This window comes from Limanda limanda, chromosome 2 (genome assembly GCF_963576545.1).
Source record: "Limanda limanda chromosome 2, fLimLim1.1, whole genome shotgun sequence".
NCBI lineage: Eukaryota > Metazoa > Chordata > Actinopteri > Pleuronectiformes > Pleuronectidae > Limanda > Limanda limanda.
Genome location: NC_083637.1, coordinates 7592340 through 7614424, shown reverse-complemented (window position 1 = coordinate 7614424; position 22085 = coordinate 7592340). Strand labels below are relative to the sequence as shown.

At 40.2% G+C, this 22085-nt stretch overlaps 1 protein-coding gene and 2 long non-coding RNA genes across 3 annotated transcripts; 2 read left to right on the top strand and 1 right to left on the bottom strand.

Moving 5' to 3' along the window:
* Positions 1-1002: 1002 nt before the first annotated feature.
* Positions 1003-14277, bottom strand: LOC133015944 (collagen alpha-3(V) chain-like). The gene is made up of 7 exons (XM_061083246.1): positions 14271-14277; positions 14122-14180; positions 13986-14076; positions 2883-2995; positions 2617-2685; positions 2060-2293; positions 1003-1149 (listed from the first exon to the last, which is right to left on the bottom strand). The coding sequence occupies exons 1-7, from the start codon at positions 14275-14277 to the stop codon at positions 1003-1005; spliced, it is 720 nt and encodes a 239-aa protein (XP_060939229.1).
* Positions 14278-16479: 2202 nt separating this feature from the next.
* On the top strand, positions 16480-16725 carry LOC133026214 (uncharacterized). The gene is made up of 2 exons (XR_009683180.1): positions 16480-16550; positions 16680-16725. It is a non-coding gene; the product is annotated as an uncharacterized LOC133026214 (long non-coding RNA).
* A 2105-nt stretch (positions 16726-18830) lies between these two features.
* Positions 18831-19411, top strand: LOC132997948 (uncharacterized). The gene is made up of 3 exons (XR_009677952.1): positions 18831-18886; positions 19029-19142; positions 19356-19411. It is a non-coding gene; the product is annotated as an uncharacterized LOC132997948 (long non-coding RNA).
* The last annotated feature ends 2674 nt before the right edge of the window (positions 19412-22085 follow it).

Sequence of the window (22085 nt, the reverse complement as noted above, 5' to 3'; positions counted from 1 at the left end):
ATAAGGTCTGTAGTTTCTGTGTGAACCTTCATGGGAATCTGTGCAATCGCTGGTGAGATATTTCAGTCTGGACCAAAAAGATGAAGCACCATTATTATCCTGTATGTGATCTTCAAGAAACATCTGGAACAACCCGTCATCATCGCACCTCAGGGGGGTTTCTCTTCTGCTGAAGTGTCCGTCTGCTTCCTCTTTGCTTAACGAATGAATTCAATAACACTAAAATCCTATCATATTAATTTAAATGTACATTGTGTACTTTTATTAAAATATGTCAGTCGCTCCTCCACACAACTGTGCACAGAAAGACCTCGAGGGAATCACGTACCACAGTTTTCTGTTATGTTGAAAAAAAAAATATAAAAAACATGGCTTCACAATATATATATATATAAAAAAAATGCACTTCCCCAGTTCCCTTTTACAAAGAAATGTACTCTGCAGGGAGCTACATAATAGCACCGTGATGACTTACACTCCAACATACATCACAACAGATCATTACGACAACAAAAGTACAACAACAGACAAAAAAATAACACAAAACAACTTGAGGTTTGATGATGACAGACATGGCGGGTGAAGGATTGCTGAAAAAAGGCAATTTAGTATAACTGAAGACGATCATGTATGATTGTGTATAGATGGGAATCAAGTGCACGGATGATAATTACAGGAGCAGACATGGATGGATGAGTGAGAGCACCACTTAAAATCTGAGGTTACTGAGGAGTCAGAAAGAGGCACAGTATGCACATCTCATGAAAACACAGAGTCGGCTGTGAGAAGGTTTGTGATGAATATGCGAGACTCAGAGTCTGAGTCAATAAGAGAATTAAGGTTTAGATGAAGAACACTGTTGTAGGTAAATCGACTTATAAATATATGACATCATGTTTGTCTTTGTAAGTAGTTTTCTCCCTGCATGTAAAAAAAAATGTCCATTTGTATTTTTTTCCTATTAAATTACTCTCGCCGCGCCATGAGCGCCCCCTGGCTCAGTTAACCGTTGAAGCAGACCGGGCCAACTTGGAAACCGAATTTCTGGTTCCCGTTTCCGAAGTCGGACACGGTCACGTCCATGAGGGGGAGCGTGGTGGAGAGAGGAGCCTGGAACTCCAGCACAGTCCTCTCCTGCCCTGAGCGTGTCTGGGACGGAGAAACACAAACGTATCCCTGTAAGTATGTGCTGAATATTCTGAGTTCACACCGATAAATAACTAATAAAGTGACATCACTATTTCATGCACTAAATAATAAAATAAATACATACTTCATTCGATGTAATGTTAAACAAAGGTTAAACAAAGGTTAAACAAAGGTTAAAGGTCAGAATTAAATAATTTAAACGACTAAAAATTCTGCAACCACATGGTTATATTGTGCGTTTCTTGTCCAGAACTAATATTTCCTGTTTGTGGTGGCAGCCACGTTCATTGTGCAACTCATTGGTTTGTTAACAACCGTTTTAAACCCTCAAGTTTGTCTACTTTGTCCGGTGCCAACTTGTTTTTTTACCATGAACTGGAGCCTGACACAGCCCAGTGCACGCCATGTTTTAACTTCAAGACTCTAAATGGGACCATAAGTAACTAAATGATTGCAAGCTGTGTTGAAGAAGACTTGAACTACAGATTGAGACATAAACTCTTAAGAAAAATGTTTCCTGGTGTTATAAATTGAGTCATTTTCTCATAGACTACTATAGAAACTTTTCTTTGAAACCAGTGGAGTCGCCCTCTGCTGGTCATTCGAGAGATTTACTTGTGCGTTGTCACATGACGCTCAGTGAAGGGATTTCTCTTTCAAAACTTCCAAGGAACTTTTTAAAAAGGACTTAAAACATTATTTTTATATATTCAACTTGTAATATGTCCTTTCGTTTCACGTTGGCGTCATTTTGTGTTTACTTTCATTTTCAGGCAATGTGCATCAAAATGTATTGAGATATTCTTTAGTGTTTTCCTTCATAAATATTTTTCTGAAGGTGCGAAGGCGTGACGCCATGTTTGAGACAAGAATGTGTCCGAGAGTCGAGAGCTTCACGTGTGTTTCTCACCTGACATCCGTCATATAGTGCACTGATGTAATGTGTGTTCTCATGTGTCATCTCCTCCCCGTCGCTGCCTCTGAAGCGCAGTGCGTGTTCGTGGCCGTAGGTGGCGGTGTGCAGCCAGGCGGCAGAGTTGAGGCAGTGGTAGGTGAAGCTCTGTGTGGCTGTGGCGCTCAGCAGCTTCAGGAAGTTCAGCTGAACGATGTGGATGGGAACGCCGTCCGTCCCAGAGTAAGAAAACTGGAGGAGAACAGCAGAACCAAACATCAATGTAAAATCGTCAAGGAAAAATAAAGTATGAACCTGAACAATGCATGAAGGCAGTTGTGTGCACATTCAGTCCTTTACTTTGGACGTGTCACTACAAAACTTTACTACACTATACAAACAATGTTATGACCTGAGTTGTTCTGATTTTGAGGTTTTTTTTCAGACAATGACCTGATTGTGTGGTTTAAACTGAAACATGAGGGAATCACCTAAAATATTAAGACCTTACTAAACACATTTAAGACCCAGAATGAAACACTTTTTAACCTCGATGCAAAATGATCAAACCATACCTGTTTTCCTTTCCTGAATTGACTGTACCATGTGCCGGGCTTCTCCCCTTTCCAGGCAGCCAACTTCACCTGAAGGCAAAAAAAAAAAAGCTTCAAATTCACTCAATCAACACACAGACAGTTACTAGATATGCATTAATGTTCATTTTATCCCCAACTCATTAAACTTATGGCAAATTCTTCTTTTTGCTGAGAAAAGTTGATCAAATTATCAGAAAAAAAACAAAGAAGTAACCATAATAATGTGTCGGTGCATGAAAACTAACCGACTGGAACTTCTTGTCCGGGTGCAGACACGTCTCGCCCTGTGCGGTGAAGTTACAAAACACTTTGAAGGAGTCTCGATGGCAACCCTGGTTGGGATCGATCCAGTACTCGCCTGAGGAGAGAGAGAGAGAGAGGGGGGGGAGGCGAGTGCAGAGGGTTCAACGCCAAAGAGTGACAAGTCCTGCAGATTTATTATTAGTATAAGATGGAGAGAAATTCTGGGGAGTGAAAAAGAGTCTCAAAATGCAGGGAAATGTGATCAGGTACAGCCAGCGGCATCACGGCAGAAAGCGCCGGGACTGATGAGATTAGAACTCCTAATTTATGGAAGTGAGATACGTTTAGAATTCAGAACTTGCGGCGAGGTAATCTGACTTCCTCTCATTCAAATCTAAAGCAACAAACGCAGGATGGAGATAAACTCCCTTTGATTTTGTGCATCAATGAAATACATTTCCGACACACACACACACACACACACACACACACACACACACACACACACACACACACACACAGTTGATATTATGAGTGATTATTGCGTCTCACGTTGCCTGAAATGCTGATGATTCGGTTTAGGCTGTTTTCTGACTGAGGGCCACCTGTTGATTGTCCAGCAGTATGTCTGAGTGATGACATGATTGAATACTTAAAGGATTTGTGCATTAAATGAACACACACAAGTGATTTTAGATGCATCTCACGGTGACTAGCATTTCAGAATTATTTCATGTGACCAGGAGGTTTTCCATTTTTTCCATCACAATTACACTTTAAATGAGATTTAAAATTCCGATTTCGTCCCAAAATCATCTTGTACACTGAGATAGAGATGAATGGAGCCTATTCTATTCCAAAGTCTCGTCTCGAACATCAGTCAGAGCTCGGGTGAAGCAGTTCATAGGTTTTATTTCGTGTGTGTAAAAACCACTTAACCACTCAAAAGCCCCCAACAGCCAAACGGATTAAATTCCCACTTGTGGCTGATTGTTGCAGAGCGAAAGTTACGCGGTGTTAATTTCAATTGCAGGAAACACACGGGGATTGATAAATCTTTTTGAAGGTGTGTTTCCAGGAAGGATTTCTGTCTCACCTTGACAGCATTGATTTAATTTCAAGCCTAATGACACAGGGATCTTGTAAATCAACAAGATGAAGTGTCTGCAGCTCCGTGAGGCTGCACTTTGTCACGGCAGCGCTAAATGCTCACGTCAACATGCTCAGAAAGGGAAACGATAGCTACCTTTATAATGTTTAACTGATGTTTTAAATTATCATGATTGGGTTCTTGGTTCGAATCCCTGCTTGGTTGGGGTCTGTCTGTGTGGAGTTTGCATGTTCTCTACATGTCTGTGTAGGTTTCTCCCACAGTCAGAGTGAAGGGTTGTTTGTCTTTGTATGAATTTGTCCGTGTGATGTAGATGAATTGTGTGGAGGATCTGTGCAGAAAACGTCCCGCCACCTTGAGCATGTGTGAAAATCAAACTGTCCAGACTCAGTTCTCCAGACTTTATCCGCAGGTCATTAAAGCATATTATATTATATTTATCTGTTAGGTAAAGAATTGGATAAAACCCCCCCAAAAAAAGATCTGATGATGGAGCTAAAGGAAATTTGAAAGGTTCAGGAGATCTTTTTAAAAGTCACGTTCCATGGAACACAAATATCTGGAGCAGATTGCACAGACAACGCTCAATATTTGTATTTCATGATGAAAATAAAATGAGAACTTTATAAGAAAAGAGGAAAAGCCACAGGCAGCGGAAATTGGTTCCAATTTGAAAGGCTGCGGATTATCCAAAATAACGGAGAAGTAAATCTGGGAAGACACACAGCTACTAAATGTTTTTGTTAGCAAATCCTTAAAGAGAGGCTGGACAGACATGGCAGAGGAGATGATTATTAGAATCCAAAATGAGAGAAACATTTGAAAGTGAACTGAATCTTAAGTATTCTAAACACTTTGGCTCAACGACCACAAAGCAAATTGTCAGATGTACTCTAACGATACCTTTTAGTCATAGAATACACAATGTTGGAATTAAAAATACAGCTGATTACATCGCTTGGAAATCTACTTATTTGATAAAGTATCGATCTGAACTTGTTGGGTGTGATTCGTGAGTTAATATCAGCAAGTGATGATGTGAAAAACATGAATTTAGTTGTTTTCTCAGGTTTCACAAGTTCAGAAAGTCTAATGGTTTTTAAAACATGTTTTCAACTTGCCACGAATGCTAGACAAAATATTCAAACTTGAATTTCACAGCTACCAAAAGAGACTTCTTCCTCTGACTGGGAGCTCTGGTAATAAAGCAGGTGCAGAAAGGCAGTGAAAACCAACAGTGTGCTACAGTCGCTGTAAACCGGGAGTTACTGACTGGTCAACGTGGTGGAGTATGAGTCGATATTGGTGGGTTGAGACTTAAAAAAAACTCTTAAAAGATGAGCAATTATTATCCTTAAATAAATCAGGTGCCAACTAAGGACTCGAACCGTAACGCTGCTCCATCTCTGGGTGAATAAACTCTTTATGAATAATGTCTTCAATGCAACATAAACACTTGGTTTTCAAAGCCATATTTTCAATGGCATAAGTGCAGTGTTATTCAAAAGTAGACACAAGGTATTCTAAGTATTGGATTTCACAATTACACATTCAGTTGATGCCAAGATACCGAAACAGCTCAAACAAGAAAAGAAAAAAAGATCGTTACGGCCGTTATTTGGTTCAAGAGAATAAATTATTATTTTTTGTTCCTCAACAAAAGCGGAGTGAAAAGACGAGGTGATTTTTGTAGGCTGAAGTACACACACACACACACACACACACGCACACACACACACACACACACACACACACACACACCTCAAATCCCCCCTCAGTTATGTCAGCCAGTAATTTGTTGCCAAGGCGACAAATTACTGGCTGTCCCATGAGTGAGTCAGTCTTCCCCCGGAGAAATATCCCCCCAGTAAGTCGGAGAAAGAGCAATGCCCCCCCCCCTGCCCCTGTGTTTGTGTGTGTGTGTGTGTGTGTGTGTTTGTGTCCATGTGTTCTTTATGACTCATATTAACAGGGGAGATTATTCTAATTTTTTTATTTATTGCTGCCATTTCTTCTTCCCATTTGCAGCCACTGATTTTGTTTGTTTTCCCATTCTGTTCTAAATCTGTGCTTCAGAGCATCTTTTCATTTCTATTTCTGTTCCTAGTTTTGTTCTATTTTCTGCAGCAACTAACAGATCAAACATATTTCTGCAGCATGAAGGGGAAACGTTCCTGATTGAGTTGAATCAGGAACATTTGGATCATTGATTTTGACACTTTCTTACATATCAAAATGTAAATGTTGTTGGTGTTTTTGCTGCAATTAAAAAGCAGCCGTTCATCTCATCAAAGAAAAAGATGATGATCACACTCATGTGTAATTATAGGGTGTAATAATAAGGTGGTAATATGTACAAACAAACAGCTGATCAAAGTATGTGAGGGAATATTTAGACAGCGCACCACACAAAAGATGATCTTTGGGTCTTGTCTCATTTCTTAATATATCAAACAATTAATCAACACAATGTTTTATTCACAAATCACAGTTCACACCAGAACAAGGTGCAACATCCTCTGTTCTTAACCCTCAACAAGAGAGAACTACTAACAAAACAACTTAGCAACGTAGAACATCAGAGAGAAACACAAAACTTCTTGTACTTCTGTTTAGATACAATAACTTCATATTATATCCTGTTTGTGATATTCATGGACAGGATATCGAGGCGTAGTCATGGTGGGGAGGGGTTGCAGTTCGGTGATCTGAGGATCTCATCACTGCTCTTTGCAGATGATGTGGTCCTGATGGCATCATCGGCCTGTGACCTTCAGCACTCACTGGATCGGCTGGCGGCCGAGTGTGAAGCGGCTGGGATGAGGATCAGCACCACTAAATCTGAGGCCATGACTCTTAGCAGGAAACCGGTGGATTGTCCTCTCCGGGTAGGAAATGAGTCCTTAGCCCAAGTGAAGGAGTTCAAGTACCTCGGGGTCTTGTTCGCGAGTGAGGGTACGATGGAGCGTGAGATTGGCCGGAGAATCTGAGCAGCAGGGGCGGTATTGCGTTCGCTTTACCGCACTGTTGTGACGAAAAGAGAGCTGAGCCGCAAGGCAAAGCTCTCGATCTACCGGTCGATCTTCGTTCCTATCCTCACCTATGGTCATGAGGGATGGGTGATGACCGAAAGGACGAGATCGCGGATACAAGCGGCCGAGATGAGTTTTCTCAGGAGGGTGGCTGGCTACTCCCTTAGGGATAGGGTGAGAAGTTCAGTCATCCGGGGGGAGCTCGAATCAGAGCCGCTGCTCCTTTGCTTAGAAAGGAGTCAGTTGAGGTGGTTCGGGCATCTGGTAAGGATGCCCACTGGACGCCTCCCTTGGGAGGTGTTCCAGGCACGACCAGTGGGGAGGAGACCCCGGGGAAGACCCAGGACTAGGTGGAGAGATTATATCTCAACACTGGCCTGGGAACGCCTCGGGATCCCCCCGTCAGAGCTGGTCAATGTGGCCCGGGAAAGGGAAGTCTGGGGCCCCCTGCTTGAGCTGCTGCCCCCGCGACCCGACCCCGGATAAGCGGATGAAGATGATGAAGATGAACTTCATATTGCTGTGTATGCAAAGTGTGTATATGTATGCATATGTACAGTGGCGTTTCTACATAAGGGGCAGGTGGGGCACTGCCCCCACCAGATGGCGCTGGTGTGCAGAAAGCTAAATACTGCATATCTGAATGTGGCAAAAATATATTTTATTTTATGTTATATGCAAAAAGCGTGAATGTGAATGTGAATAAACGAGACTCACAAGCATTATAGTCTTGTTTTGGAGTCATTTGATTCGTGTGTGTTTCTGTCTGTGTGTTTGCTTTGTGAAACGCTTCCCTCTTGCCGTACTTCTCTGCTCGGGGCACACAGGAAAAGCTTCAGGCCAGTGCCATGGGAGCACCAATCAGCTTGAAGCACACAGGCCACTGTTAACATTGGAAACTAGTGATTATGCAGATGGGCCCCGCGACGTCTCCCAGCAAGCCACTCGACTCCAGCGTCAGCGTCACCCGGAAACAGGCTGACTTTCCGGATCGACGTCACCTGAGCTAACAGGCTAACAGGCTACTCGTCAGTGAACACCACCCGGTTCTGTTTGAGAGGTTCACTCACATCGGATGAATAATACGCTTTGAAGTTCTGCTTCTTCTCCTGGCAGAGAGGCTCAAGACGTGTGAGCTCCCGTTTCTGAGGTGAGGTTTGTCAAGTTTAGTATTGTATGTATCTGTAAAAGTAGTGATGCTGTACCTGGGTGTTAGCTTAGCTCGGCTAGCCCGCAGACATGCCTGCAGCAGTAATAGAACTGCTAACGGGACCGTAGCCTACGGAGTTATTGACCCGACATGAAGCCACATGATCCGGGCCACCCAGCAGAGAGAAGCGTTAGTTTATGAGGATGAGTGTGTTTGGAGAATAAGCTCCCCCACGTAAGATATCTAATTGAATGTAAAGTTATTTCACTCGCCAACCCATTTGACTTGACTACGTTACACAGATTATTTTTTATGCAGAAACAGATTTACTGTGATCAACAACTGAAACGTGAGTATTTATAGTAGTACTATATTCAGTTTTTTACATCGTTAATCTTACCCACCACCTATTTCCTAAACTGAAATGATTATAATCTGATGAACTTTGAAGTAATAAACTTTTATTTTTACCATGTAAAAGTCTGTTAACACTGACTCCAGGTACAGACATGTTTTCATAACTTACAAACAATCAAAGTAAAGTATTGCACATAATACATAATGTATTAAATAATATATGCAATACTAATAATGTGTAAGAACTCCATACATTACATTCATTGTCTTGGTAGTGAACTGTTTAATCCAAAACCATATTCAAAATCAGTAGTTGAATATCCACAGAAAATAAGGATACAAGCTTTGTTCATAGGTAACACTTCCTCTACAATAATGCCATACTTTTATATTTCCTATCATTTTATTAGGTACGGACGAGCCTGAAGGACACAGCTGTGCTGACCGTGTTCTGTCTCTTATGGCAAAGAAGACAAATAAAACACTGGGTTATTATCTAAAGTGTATCAAATCAGAAAGCAAAAGATAAACATTGTTCTAATAAGTGTTCATTTGAATATATAATATATAATGAATATAGAAATTAACTCTATTATCCATGACACTTAGCAATGACTCTGTGTGTCCTGCACCAGATGGGATAAAAGCAGAGGACAAATTTCCCTCAATTGCATGAGTGTGTCTGTGCATGTTTGTGCATGTGTGTGGGATAAATAAGATGTATCGTATCGTATCTCTAAACAGTTGCAGGCCGTCTTTAGTTAGGGAGGAAAAAGTGTTGTGCAGATGAAGCTGGTGCATGTCGTCCTCATATTGATAATAATACATTAATAAATTGTGCAAGTTATTTGAGCTATGTGTCTGTCTAATCTTTTTACTTTGTTGCAATCATTTTACTTTAATGCTGTATTATAGGCAACATCTTTGTGTCGGGCTGAGCGCTAAAGCATGTGAAATGTATTTGAAATAGGATTTCTGCCCCCAGCTGGCACTCAAAATGAAGCCCATAGTATATCTCACTGGTCTATATAGGCCTACTGCTTATAATAATCAGCTACCTCTATTTTTGTGACGGTGACATGACGTCATACAAAATTGCCCCACCAGAAATTTCAGGCTAGAATCGCCACTGATTAGAGCATTCTGTCTATCTCCCAGTGAGAACGGGCCATTATGTTACTGAAGTGGAACAGGGAACCACTGGATTCTGTTTCTAAAGAAATCCTGATAATGATGCTGCCGATGTCACGATATCTGATCCAATTAAAATGCGCTACACACGCCGAGAGCTGCGAAGGGAATATCAGACATCATGATTTCCAGTTTTTCATCAAAATTCACTGTCACAATTTATTATAAGGACTTTTGTAGCATTTCAATGCTTCACCAGACGTGTGGCTGACAGAGAGAATCGGACAAAGAGATCAGGGACGGACGTATATGAAAGGTTTCGAGTCGTGTTCCAACAAGTCAAAGTTATTCGTCCGATGGTCCATTGAGACACGAGAGCCGCTGTTACTTTAGAAGTGACAATGAAAGTGATCTTTTACTTTCAAGGGATGGCTCCTCTTTCCTCAGGAGTCAAAAAACCTTTTGAAATTCATTTTGCTATATATTTAATTTTTGGAGAAGGAAAATTAATTATCACGGATTATTAAAATTAACAGGATTCAGGAATAACAATGCAGTGTTTTTAAAACTAAGTTTGGTGAAAGAAGAAAAAATAGGGTGGCCAGTCAATTGTCCATGTCTTTATAGTGACTATAATCAATATTCTTTAATTAAATTGAATCTATAATAAGAATCACAGGGAGTTATCCCCCGGCTCTACAGACCTTTTCTCAAACTGGCAACAAGAACCCTTTCAAAATATTGTTTCAAACTAGAATTCCCGAACACTGTCTACAACAAATTCCTTGTTTAAAAAAATACTCACCAAATATCAGTGAGTTCATGAAACATCTATTTTTACAGTTGGCTTTCTGCTGTTCCTTCTGTTAACTTAACACAATCTTCTCCTGTCGCAATTTAGAGAAAAAGCCTTTATGCGGTGTAAAATAAAATCACTTGTATAACCTGGTGCACATGTCAACCGGTAGTTGCGTCTATGAAAGAAATTGCTCTGAAAATACACTGAGACGAGATAAAAGCATCACGAACCTCCGTATCTGAGGAAAATAAACTTTATTCCTCAGTCGCTTTAGCTCTTTTAAAATCAAGTCACTATAAAGAGCTGTTCATCCTCTTTGTCCATCAACTGCCTGAAGGAGAAAATGTCATTTTCAGGTTCCAGGTTGGACAAAACGAAGGAGAGTCACAGCTCAGTCTCCGATATCTCTGTTCATATTACTGTTCTACTTCTACTACTGTTCTGAATCACACGTCTTACTACTATTATTATTATATATACTGTTGCTGCCATTATTACTATATACTGCTATTATATTGGCATAATTACTGTCATATATAAATATATATTATGTTATATTATATACTATATATACTGTACTATTTGTATATACTGTCTAACAATAACATTACCATCATATCATCAGTACTATTACCATCATCTTGCCAGTGCACCTTATCTACCTATTTATCTTGTGTTTCTATTTTTTATTCTTTCTACCTCAATATTTTTTATTTTATTGTATTGTATTGTATTTTATTGTATTCAAATCAGGGATGAATAAAGTACTCTATCTATCTATCTATCTATCTATCTATCTATCTATCTATCTATCTATCTATCTATCTATCTATCTATCTATCTATCTATCTATCTATCTATCTATCTATCTATCTATCTATCTATCTATCTATCTATCTATCTATCTATCTATCTATCTATCTATCTATCTATCTATCTATCTATCTATCTATCTATCTATCTATCTATCTATCTATCTTGCCACAATTGAAAAAATTACCCAATTGAGGAAGCCAGAGTTGGTGAGAGAAGCTGAAAATCGGCGTTTCACTCGACAATTCAGTTAATTTGAGTCTGTTTAGTAACACAATAACTACAACAAGCGTTTTGTTCTGAAAAGTTAACATCTTTCATGAACTGTTGCACAGATCCCCGGGGGAGTATTTGAAACTCCAGACGCTCGTTATTCCCTCGTACAAATAATACCTGGTGATTTCAATATCTACACATGTCGCCGTGCATGCTCCGTTAAATCCGCTGGAGATTTTAAATGTCATTTCATCTTTTTCTCTTTGCACAGCGACTCGTGGAAAAGGTCAGACGTCTTATTTTATTCACCAACTTTTGGAGCCCAGTACAAACGGATTGTGCACATTCAGCCACTAACTGCTTGTTGGATCATGGAGGATCTGTCCGAGCTGTTTGCTTTTCTGCGTCTGGACTTTTATCTTTTGCAAAGATTTCACAAAGACCACGACTCATTACTCCTCTTAAGTAGAGATCATAACAATTTTAAACCTACCGTACCCGTCCCACACTTTAAGAAATAGCAAACCTGAAACATCTTTGACAAATTGCCTCTATTTGAAAGTTAATATGAAAAAACACATGATTGTCTACTGTAATAGACTATAATACAACTTTGAAGAGCTCAGGTACAATTAATAACATTAATCAAATCACTCCTGCTTAACATTGGCTCATTTACAGGATTTCATGAACAATCTGGTTTATTTAAGACCTTTTATCTGCGTATTCATCTTTGTAATGGAATGTGAATTTCCTTGCTGGTTGCTGTTGCATGAATGCAGCACAGGATAATTCATAAGTAGCAGGACTGGATGAAGAAAGCAGATTTTACTCGTCATTACTCAAAGCCTCCGAGCTCACACCCCATTATTCTAGTTGAATTATCCAGTAATGTAGAGAAGTATTTTTTTTTTTTATGAATAGAAAACAAAGACACTTGTTATGCTGGTTCCATTAGTGTGTGATTTAATACAGTTCCAGAATTTAATCACACTCTTACTGGGCCTGTGTTCATTCATTTTTAAAGAGAGCGAGAGAGGGATTGATTTTTAACAATCACACACAACACAAATTACTGCATTTTGTCATTTTTCCCACGTGAATGAAGACGTACGACACGTCTCACTTCCTGCCGGTGCACAGAGAGGAACCTTTAACGTTTTCCTCCGGCTCCAACTCGTTGCTGGCTGCAGTTGTTCAGATAGCAGCTCGGTTGCACCTATATATATGTCTGATCAACTATTTAATGGGGCTTCTAACCACATCGTATGTTCCTCAGCAGAGAGAACAGGGAATGGACTGTGCTTATAAAGAGTTATTCTGGTCTTAACGACCACTCAGAGCTCTTCAAAGTACAGCTGACATTCACTTATTTTGGCTTTGTTTATCAGTGTGTGTGTGTGTGTGTGTGTGTGTGTGTGATTGTGTGTGTGCACAGATGTCAGGAGCAATTTGAGTGTCTTGCAGAATTAAATGTATTACAGTTTTTTCATGCTGCAAAATATTGTTTTGAAAGAAGCAACAGTGATAATTAGAAAAGCTTCGTCTTCCGTTAACAAATATCTCTGTGAAAACGAATCTCTTTGCTTTTAATCCCTATTAAAATTAATTTGTGCACCTGAAATTGAAGCACAGGGGAAATGTTTCAAAGAGGAAACCGTCTCTGTCGTTCACGTCATTAACGATAGTTACTTTTAGTTTCTTCACAACAATCTGCCGTCAGCCTCAGGACGACGCTAAAGTTAAACACACCGGCAGTGAGACTCCAGGCAGAGCTGAGAATATCACCTCTCATCAGATGTGTGCTTGATGAAAAGCTGCCTTGATGAATCACTCACATCATCTCAATGTTTTCTGTCACACTCTACAAACACTGTTCAAATTAGATTTCTATAAATTCTTTACGTACGTTCAGCACTTCGTGTTTCAGGGTGAGAGGCGGAGTGTCGGGACGGATGTTTTTTAATAGGAGCGTGATCCCGAAGTTCTGCTAAAGTCACTGATGTTTTCCTGCAGAGACTTCTGGGTCTGCACCCATCTACTTGAACTCCATCATACGGGCCTGTGCTCCGAGTCGGCCACTGAGTTCCTCTGAGGAACGCTGGCTGACATTTCCATCCCTGCACACGAGGCGATCACAGTCCGGACTCGTTTGTTCTCTGGTGGAGGAACAAGCGACCGAATGCTACCAGAGCAGGAGAGTCCTTCTCGTTCTGTATCCATCTTCTCTCCTCCCTCTTGAAGAATCTTCTCCTCTGAGAGCACCTCCTCTCTCAAACCTTCTAACTCCCTAACATGCCTGACAAGCACTTACCTCCTTACCTCAACTCCTAAACTTTATCTTGTTGAACAGATTCACCACTTAGCACTCACTTCAAGGTCTACGCTGTTCTGAAGATTTAGTGTGGACCCTCAGTTCTAAGTCGCTTTGGATAAAAGCATCTGCCAAATGAGTGAATGTGAGAGTCAATGTAAATGTACGTGTGTGTCCCTTACCTCTGCGTTCCGTGGTGACCACCCGGGCCTCCTGCTCCTCACCCCAGCCCACCGCCGTGCGAGCGTTGAGCCGGAACACGTAGGTCTGCTCCTAGGAGAGTCCCGTGACCGTGAACTGCCGAGCGTTGGAGCCCACCTCCACCGTGGTCCAGCGCAGAGGGTCCCGGCTGTCCAGGCAGTAGGAGATCTGGTAGCCTGGCGAGGGACAGAAGCATTAAAGACGCAGGAAGACAGAGATTTGAAGAGTGTGACTACGATTTCTCGGTGTGTTTTTTTGTGGCCTACTTTCCATCAAGGAACCCACGGGAATCAAAGGAGGAACAACATGAGACAGGAGAGAGTCTGAAAACAGGGCTCCGCGATGCCAAAGCACACAAATCACATCTCCACAACAAAAACCAACAGGAAAACACACTGTTCACTTACACGTCTTCACCACAGACTGCGTGTGAAGACGCAAAGAGACGCATACTATTTAGAAATGAAGCTGAAATATCCCAGATACGAATGTTGTGCATTTGGAGAATAAGGCTGATCGGGGGAAAGGAGTCACGGAAGCAAAGTCCCAGTGATACACAAACTGGAATCAGGAGTAGGGTTGCAAAGGGGTGGAAAGTTTCCGGTAAATTTCCGGAAACTTTCCATGGGAAGTTTAGCTCGGGAATTTTGGGAATTTAAAAAAAAAAAAACTATGCAAATTAAACGCTGAGCAATAAAAACATCATTCAAAACTCTATTTTAAAGATGTATGGAATGCAGCACACGCTGCACGTTGAATTTCAACCCTCCACTGTGCATTCTTCCATCACATGCACAGATAATTCCCAGCATCCTGCACACTACAGCACTATTGAGGCCTGCTGTAGTGAGCAGGACTAGTCAGGTAAGTTTCCATGATATTACTGGGGAAAATATATTAGCATGCTTATTGAGGATTGTTCATCTGTTCATCTAGCCTATTTCCATTCATTTATCCATCAATTGTAAAATAAGTTTACAGACGATTCCAATTGTTTGGCTCACTATTTATATCTCTGGCATTGCATTAGTGTTTTTTTACAAGCTTTTTTCTCATCTTATTCTACAGAACAATGCCACGTGCACTATCTCATGTGTGGAGACATTTCACCCCATCCAATGTAGAAGGAAAGGCTGTGTACATTTGCAAATACTGTGCAAAGACCTATGTTAAGAATGACACAACGATGCAGAAGCATATAGTCAAGTGCCCAAAGTTTTCTCAGGGCTCAACTCAGCCTATGACAAAACAAAATGTTGATATTTATGTCTGTATATGACAAGGTAAATACAGTTAGTATAAATTACCCACAACATTTCCAGTTTATTCCCGTTAATTCCCGTATATTCCCGTTTATTCCTGTTAAGTCCCGTATATTCCCGTTAATTCCCATGGAAAGTTTCCAACTTTGAATATTCCCGGAATTTTGCAACCCTAATCTGAACTGATTATATCACATGACATCGCGCTTATAATAAAATGTTATCTTTTGAGTTTTTAACAGAAGTTACCAAAGGTTCTCTTTCATGTTTGCGAAGGGGGGGTGTGAGGTGAGGGGTATTCAGCTGCAATATATCACTTCACCACTAGAGGTCGCTACATTCTATACACTGGACCTTTAAAAACATGATCATTTTGTCAACAGGCTCTACCCTCCGGGCGCACGTCTCGAGCGAGAGGCCAAAGAAACGGTCAAGATCAATGGAATCATAATCCCGAAGGGCATGCTGGTCGCGATCCCGGTCTACGCTCTGCACCGCGACCCCGAGCTGTGGCCCGAGCCCGAGGAGTTCAAACCCGACAGGTGCTTTACCTTTGTGACTTGTCCACCAGGATTGAATTGTAAAGATTCTCCAAAGCACAGTGAGGAATATTATTACAAAATATTTGTTTACGTTTCAACCCAAAACAGCTTTGAATGTTCGGAAATTACTTATCGGATCACATGACTTAACATTGTTTTTAACGAGCAACAAGAATGTGTAAATCTGATTAAAGGTATAAATCCAGAATATATAATTTTTTCCCTTTTGTTAATTTTGCAAGATGGAGCGTTTTGTTAAAGTGTCCAATGGAAAAATACAGATTTCAACAATATTTAGGGGACTGATATCGACAGTATGAGTGTGCACATGGTTTGATTGGCTCAAAGAGAACTGTAAGGCCTTGGCAAAGGTAGGAACTGTAATGAGAGCCATTCAAACTCATATTATGGTTCATACATAGTTTAAACTTTGATTTTCAAATTAAATTTATTTTAACTTCAGAAATAGACAAAATAATGAAATGAGTGATGTAATCAAGTGCTGGTTGAAGACTGGCATTTGAGACTATTATAAATGTTTGACTTCTTTTTCATTTGCTGCTGCCCGCTTGTTTTCTAGATTTAGCAAAGAGAACAAGCAGAACATCAACCCATACGCTTTCCTGCCATTCGGCCTCGGGCCTCGGAACTGCGTGGGCATGCGCTTGCTAAGATCATAGTTAAACTGGCTGTGGTGGAAATTTTGCAGAACTACAGCTTCACAGTCTGCGAGGAGACAGAGGTGATTATATTCAAGTTTAAAAATATGCCTGGTCATGATCGACAGGCTTGTTTAGTTCTTGTATAATATGATTATTAAATGAAGTGACAGCCAGAAGCTCCTGATGTCGTGAATTTGCTGATTCCACAGATCCCCTTGCAGATGAATCCTGAAGGCCTCACTGGAACATTAAAACCTATTAAACTGAAGCTGGTGCATCGTTCCGACGCCTCCGAACCTGTAGACACGTGCAACTAGGACGGACCAGCAGAGACACGCCCCTCAAGACTGAATTATCCTATTCAGTTATTGACAATGCTGCACACACACCGTGATCGTTTTCATCAGAAACTTGAAATCTTATGTAAACCAATAATAGTGATCGTGTTGATTTTTGTATCATGTCATTTTATGCGAAATACAGAATACATAGAATAATTGACATATTTTAAATGATACAAATATGTTGTTTACCAAACGTAAAGACCAAAAATAACTGGTGGTCGACTGATGCCAACTTGTAGAGAAAGAGAGTCAATATAACAACAAAAATCTTTTGACACCAAATAAAAGTTCCTTTCCCACATCAAGAACATTTTATTGTTTTCTGTCATGTTTGTTTGTCTTTGTGGGTCAATGGTAACCGTCCATACTTAGTAATATAAACACAATTACACATTTGGTGAATGTATAACCTGCAGTATAAGACTGCCCCCTGAAGTGTGCTGCTGGGACATCAACTGTCCAGAGGGCAGAGGTGAAGTCTCATTGACACAACTTCATTGCTCAATGGATTTCACTGAAGAGTAGAACTGTGCATGAGGAGTAAAATTCACAGTTGATTTTCTTCATTAAATCACAACTTTATTCTCATATTGTGATTTCTTCTCATTAAATTATGACTTTATTATCGCAATTTGTAGTATTTTTTGATTAAAACACAACTTTATTTTCTCATAATATTATGAATTTTTCCTAATTAAAGTATGGCTTCATATTCATAACATTATGACTTTTAATTAAATTACAATTTCATTCAAATTACAAAATTTAGATTTTTTTATAACATAATTCTTCTAATATTTACACTTTTTTGTCATTAAATTATAACAATCTCCTTAATTGTGACTAATTTCTTGTAATATTACGACCTTATTCTTACCGTGTGGTCCTGAAACTCTGTTATAATTTTTGATGTATCAATGGCAGAAGCTCTTGCTTCCTTGATCCAGGTTATTTCGTTGCCCAGCAGGAACCAGGAAGGGGTTAAATTATTGTTTTGCACAACTACAAGAGTCCGACCTCCTTGAAATGCTGTCAGAGTTCAGTGCAAAACAAAATCACCACAACCTGGACGAGCTGGACAGAGTCATGGGCTTTCTTCCTTTCTTCTCTTTAGAAACATGGATTCTACTGATCACGCTCGTCTGCTTGTTTGTCATGTAAGGATCCGAGACTGGTTCCAATCAAAATGACTTCTGATTTCTGATTAACAATATGTGACTTTTAAGGAAACTAATTCTTTATGTTCTACAAAGGTACGGCTACTCGACTTATGGAGTGTTTGAGAAGATGGGGATCTCTGGTCCCAAACCAAGGCTGATCATGGGCACAGTTGGCCGGTATAACAAAGTACGTAAATCCTTGACTTGTAATTCTCTTATTTAAAATGGTTGACCTTTTTAGAAATACATTTAATGATCGAGATAAATATGCATGTTAATAATTCATGATCATTATGGCATCTTTGTTATCAGGTTTCCTACTTAGATGATGTCGAGTGTACTAAGAAGTATGGGAGAGTGTGGGGGTGAGTCTGCAGAGTAACAGCACCACTTCAGAATCTGACACTTCGTAATTTTAGGAAAAATTTAACATGATTTACATTTACTGAACTAGCTTCTCTGATATCTAACAACAGTCTGTCCCACGACTTTAAAAGTTTACAAAATCGGCCTCTCTAAAAGCAGACCCCTGTAGACCCCCTGTAAGCCCTTGAAGACCCATTTCCCACATCCAGTAACCCATGACAATGTTTTTGTTATGATGGATGCTTGCCACATGCTGAAGCTGACACGCAATATGTTGCAGGTATATGCTCATTATTGCCTATCTTCTCTGGTTGACTGTTCTGCTTTTTATACATTTTGATTGTATTTACATAATTGTGCAGACTATGGTGCTTTACAGTTGACGTGTGCATTATTCTGCAGGCATACAGCCCAATTAGAAGCATAACTGGCAGTATCAATTGGAAGTACATAGTTCAGCTGAACAATGTCCAAAAGAAAAGTGGACTACATGCTGCCAACCGAGTCACAGATAAGCATGTGAACTTTGCTAATCAGAAGATGAAGGTATGTTTGCATGATGATTTATGTATAGAGGGCCGCAATAGAAATGGGCTCTAGGGCTTTATTGTGTTTTTATACTTTTTGATGATTTTCGCATCTTGTAGCGCTAATGTGCTCTTCATTTCTCCTTATAAACTCAATCAAGGTCTCCCTGGCTGCTCAGACTTTGAGTAACTCTGTGGCAGTGGCGCTCCGCACCTTGCAGGACGTGGGCTATGCAGAGTTCAAAGGTTGTGAGGCTACTTCAGAATTGATTAAGGTAATGCAGCTAGGGATTTGCATCATTGACAAAAAACATTTCCCAACATTCTACTGTTCTTACCAACATTTGAGTGATAATTTCTTTAACCCCTTTAACCCTTTAACACCCACCCTCCCTTTGTAGTTGATCTGTTGGTCAGCTACCTCAAAACGAGGGTTGTTAAATGTGAATGCCACCAGGATTAACCCGTTATCTTTTTCTTTTTTTCAGTTTTGGCATCAGGAACGATTAAATAATTATGACCCTCCTCAAATTCAACAATATGCTAGAACTTGGTTAAAACTGTTTATACCTACCACATACTGTCCTCAAAAGCACCCTTATTGTCACATCTCAGATTTACAGGTTTAAAGCAATGTAGCAATTTAATTTTAAAAAGCATAGCCACAGAGGAAATCGGGAGAAAGAAAACTATGCCTCATACTTGGGTGTTTACTATCTGATACCTGTTGACACTAAGTTATAGTGATGATTTTCAGTGCTTTCTGTTAATATATATATTTGTTTATAGATAACAGACAGGCTGTTTGACATCTTCAACAGTCAAAATGTACATAGAATTATTTGTAACTAACCCACTGTGTGTTATTGTTTATATCGCCAGAAGTGTCTCTTTTATTCTATTGTAAACATGTTAGATGATTTTATTTTGAAATGGTTCCGGCGGAGTCGCCCGGTGATGACGTCAGCGGTGCGATGGAACAGGCTATGTTTTTAGCAACCTCCGAAGAGGCACAATTTTCTTACGGTGTATCCAAGTTGTTTAAAGTTTTATTAAGGTGTACAAGGAAAAGGACGGATCAATAAACGACCTGAACATCAGTAAAGTCTCAACCATCTTTCGGGGGTCTGCTACAATTCATATGATACTATCTTGCTCCAATGTGTTTGCTGCCTGCAAATTTGTCTGTGTTCCAATTCCCTTGTATTCAGTTCTTTTCTCCCCAGATATCGGTGTCATAACGGTAGGTATTGCATGTTAAGTTGTGAATTGATTCAAGAAGGTTTAGTGTCCTAAAAGTAATTTTAAGGATCCTATACCTCACACTGATTATACTTTAAGGTCAGGGATGCAAACTAGTCAGCCCCCCCCCCCCCCGTAAGCTCCAAACTTCTACTGGCTTTCCATAAAAATATCTGTCCTCCCAAAATACTGGCATCAAATTCACATGTCAATGGCAAACTAAGCTGTTCCATGAATTATAAATGGTACCTTTTCACCACTACTTTCAAAATTGCTATGAAACATTCATTGATTTAATGATTTATTTTTTCAGTGTAATATTTAATCCCCCATGGACTGCACAGTGACAAAACACAGCAGCCGGCTGTTTGGATACAACATACATCTCCACTCAGTTTGATTATTATTTTAAATATAAAGGAGACACAATATAGAGCTTAAATTCCTTCATAATTTGAACTTCAATTGTCTAATTGTTGTTATTAAACTTTCTCAGTATTCCATTAAAACAGTCAACACTTTTATCCAAAGCGACTTACGATAAGTGCATTCAACTATAAGGTTACGAACACAGAACAGCGTGAATCATGTGTGTAAATGTACTAAACACCACAAAAAATAAACCTGGCCTCAGTCAAATACTTATCCCATATGAAGTAACCGCTGCTCACGTCACCCGCTCGCGTCATCAGCTGATGGACTCGTCCAATCAGAGCCTCGTAAACGCCGTGCAGCAGCGTCGAGTGTCCCGCAGACAGGAAGCGGGTCGTGTTTAGCTTGTCCCGTACGAGTGACTCTGTTTTCGGGGTAAATAACTTGCTGAAGTCGACACGACGCTGTTCCCTGGAGGAGAAGATGAGTGCGTGTGGAGGCAGAGCCGCGGGCCCGGTGTGGACGAGTCGAGGCGGAGAAGACGGGCGCACAGTCCCTGAGTTACGGTGAGCTAGAGACGCCATGCTAACCACTAAGCTAACCCTACATCTGAAAGCATGTCCGCCACTCTTTGGGATAGCGAGAAAGTTGCTAAAATACGAATACAGCATCGAGTGCTGGAGCAGATCTAGTGCATGTGTAAATATGTATGAATTACTTAGATGTAACAGTTTGTTCTCGTTAAGTTTTTTCATCAACGTGACTTTTTTCTGTATGTTTTCACAGCCTCAGCCCCCCCCCCCCCCACAAACACACACACACACAAACAAAGAGGCGTTAGGCTGAGACGCTGAAAGTCCGGATTTAAAGTGCAGAAAATTAAGCCATTGAATGTAAGTAACTGTTTATGAATTGTTTTGGTGTTTTTTTGCTGTGGATCTTCCAACGGTGATGCAGCGCGGCTATTTCCGTTTATTAATAATAAAGTCATGTTACATGTGTTGTTTTCCAGCTGCCTGTCCATGACGTACAAAGACACACTATGAGCCAGTATGATCCGACCAGACCTTACATCAGCATTGAGGAGTTGTCGGAGAAGAAAGAGGGTAAGGTTATATTCATTAAATAATTTTCCAGTTACATGTAAAGGTGTATGTTGTAATTGAACTGTGCTAATTTTACTGAATGTGTTTACCGCTGATTGAAGCGGGACAGATGACATGGATCCATCCTTCCACAGCCAGGAGTGCACCGACCTGTGTCCCACACTTCATATAAGACTGGAAGCTACACTGATCTCACAGCTACACACCACAGACGTCTACACACTGGAGAAGAGTCCCACAAAGAAGTCATGACCCAGAGGCTGCAGAGAAACATTTCAAGCCTCATCTGAGTTTTTGTACAATATTTTTGCTGTATGTAAATAAAGCTTTCACTCCGCATATACCTTGTTCACATTTGTTCCCTGTACAATATGTTCACCTATAACATCAAGCATCACATGAATGTTTAGTTTTAATTAACTGCAGTGCTTTTGGTAAAGGCTTACTTATAAATAATAATAAATATTAATATATACATTTTTATTATAAATATTGTGT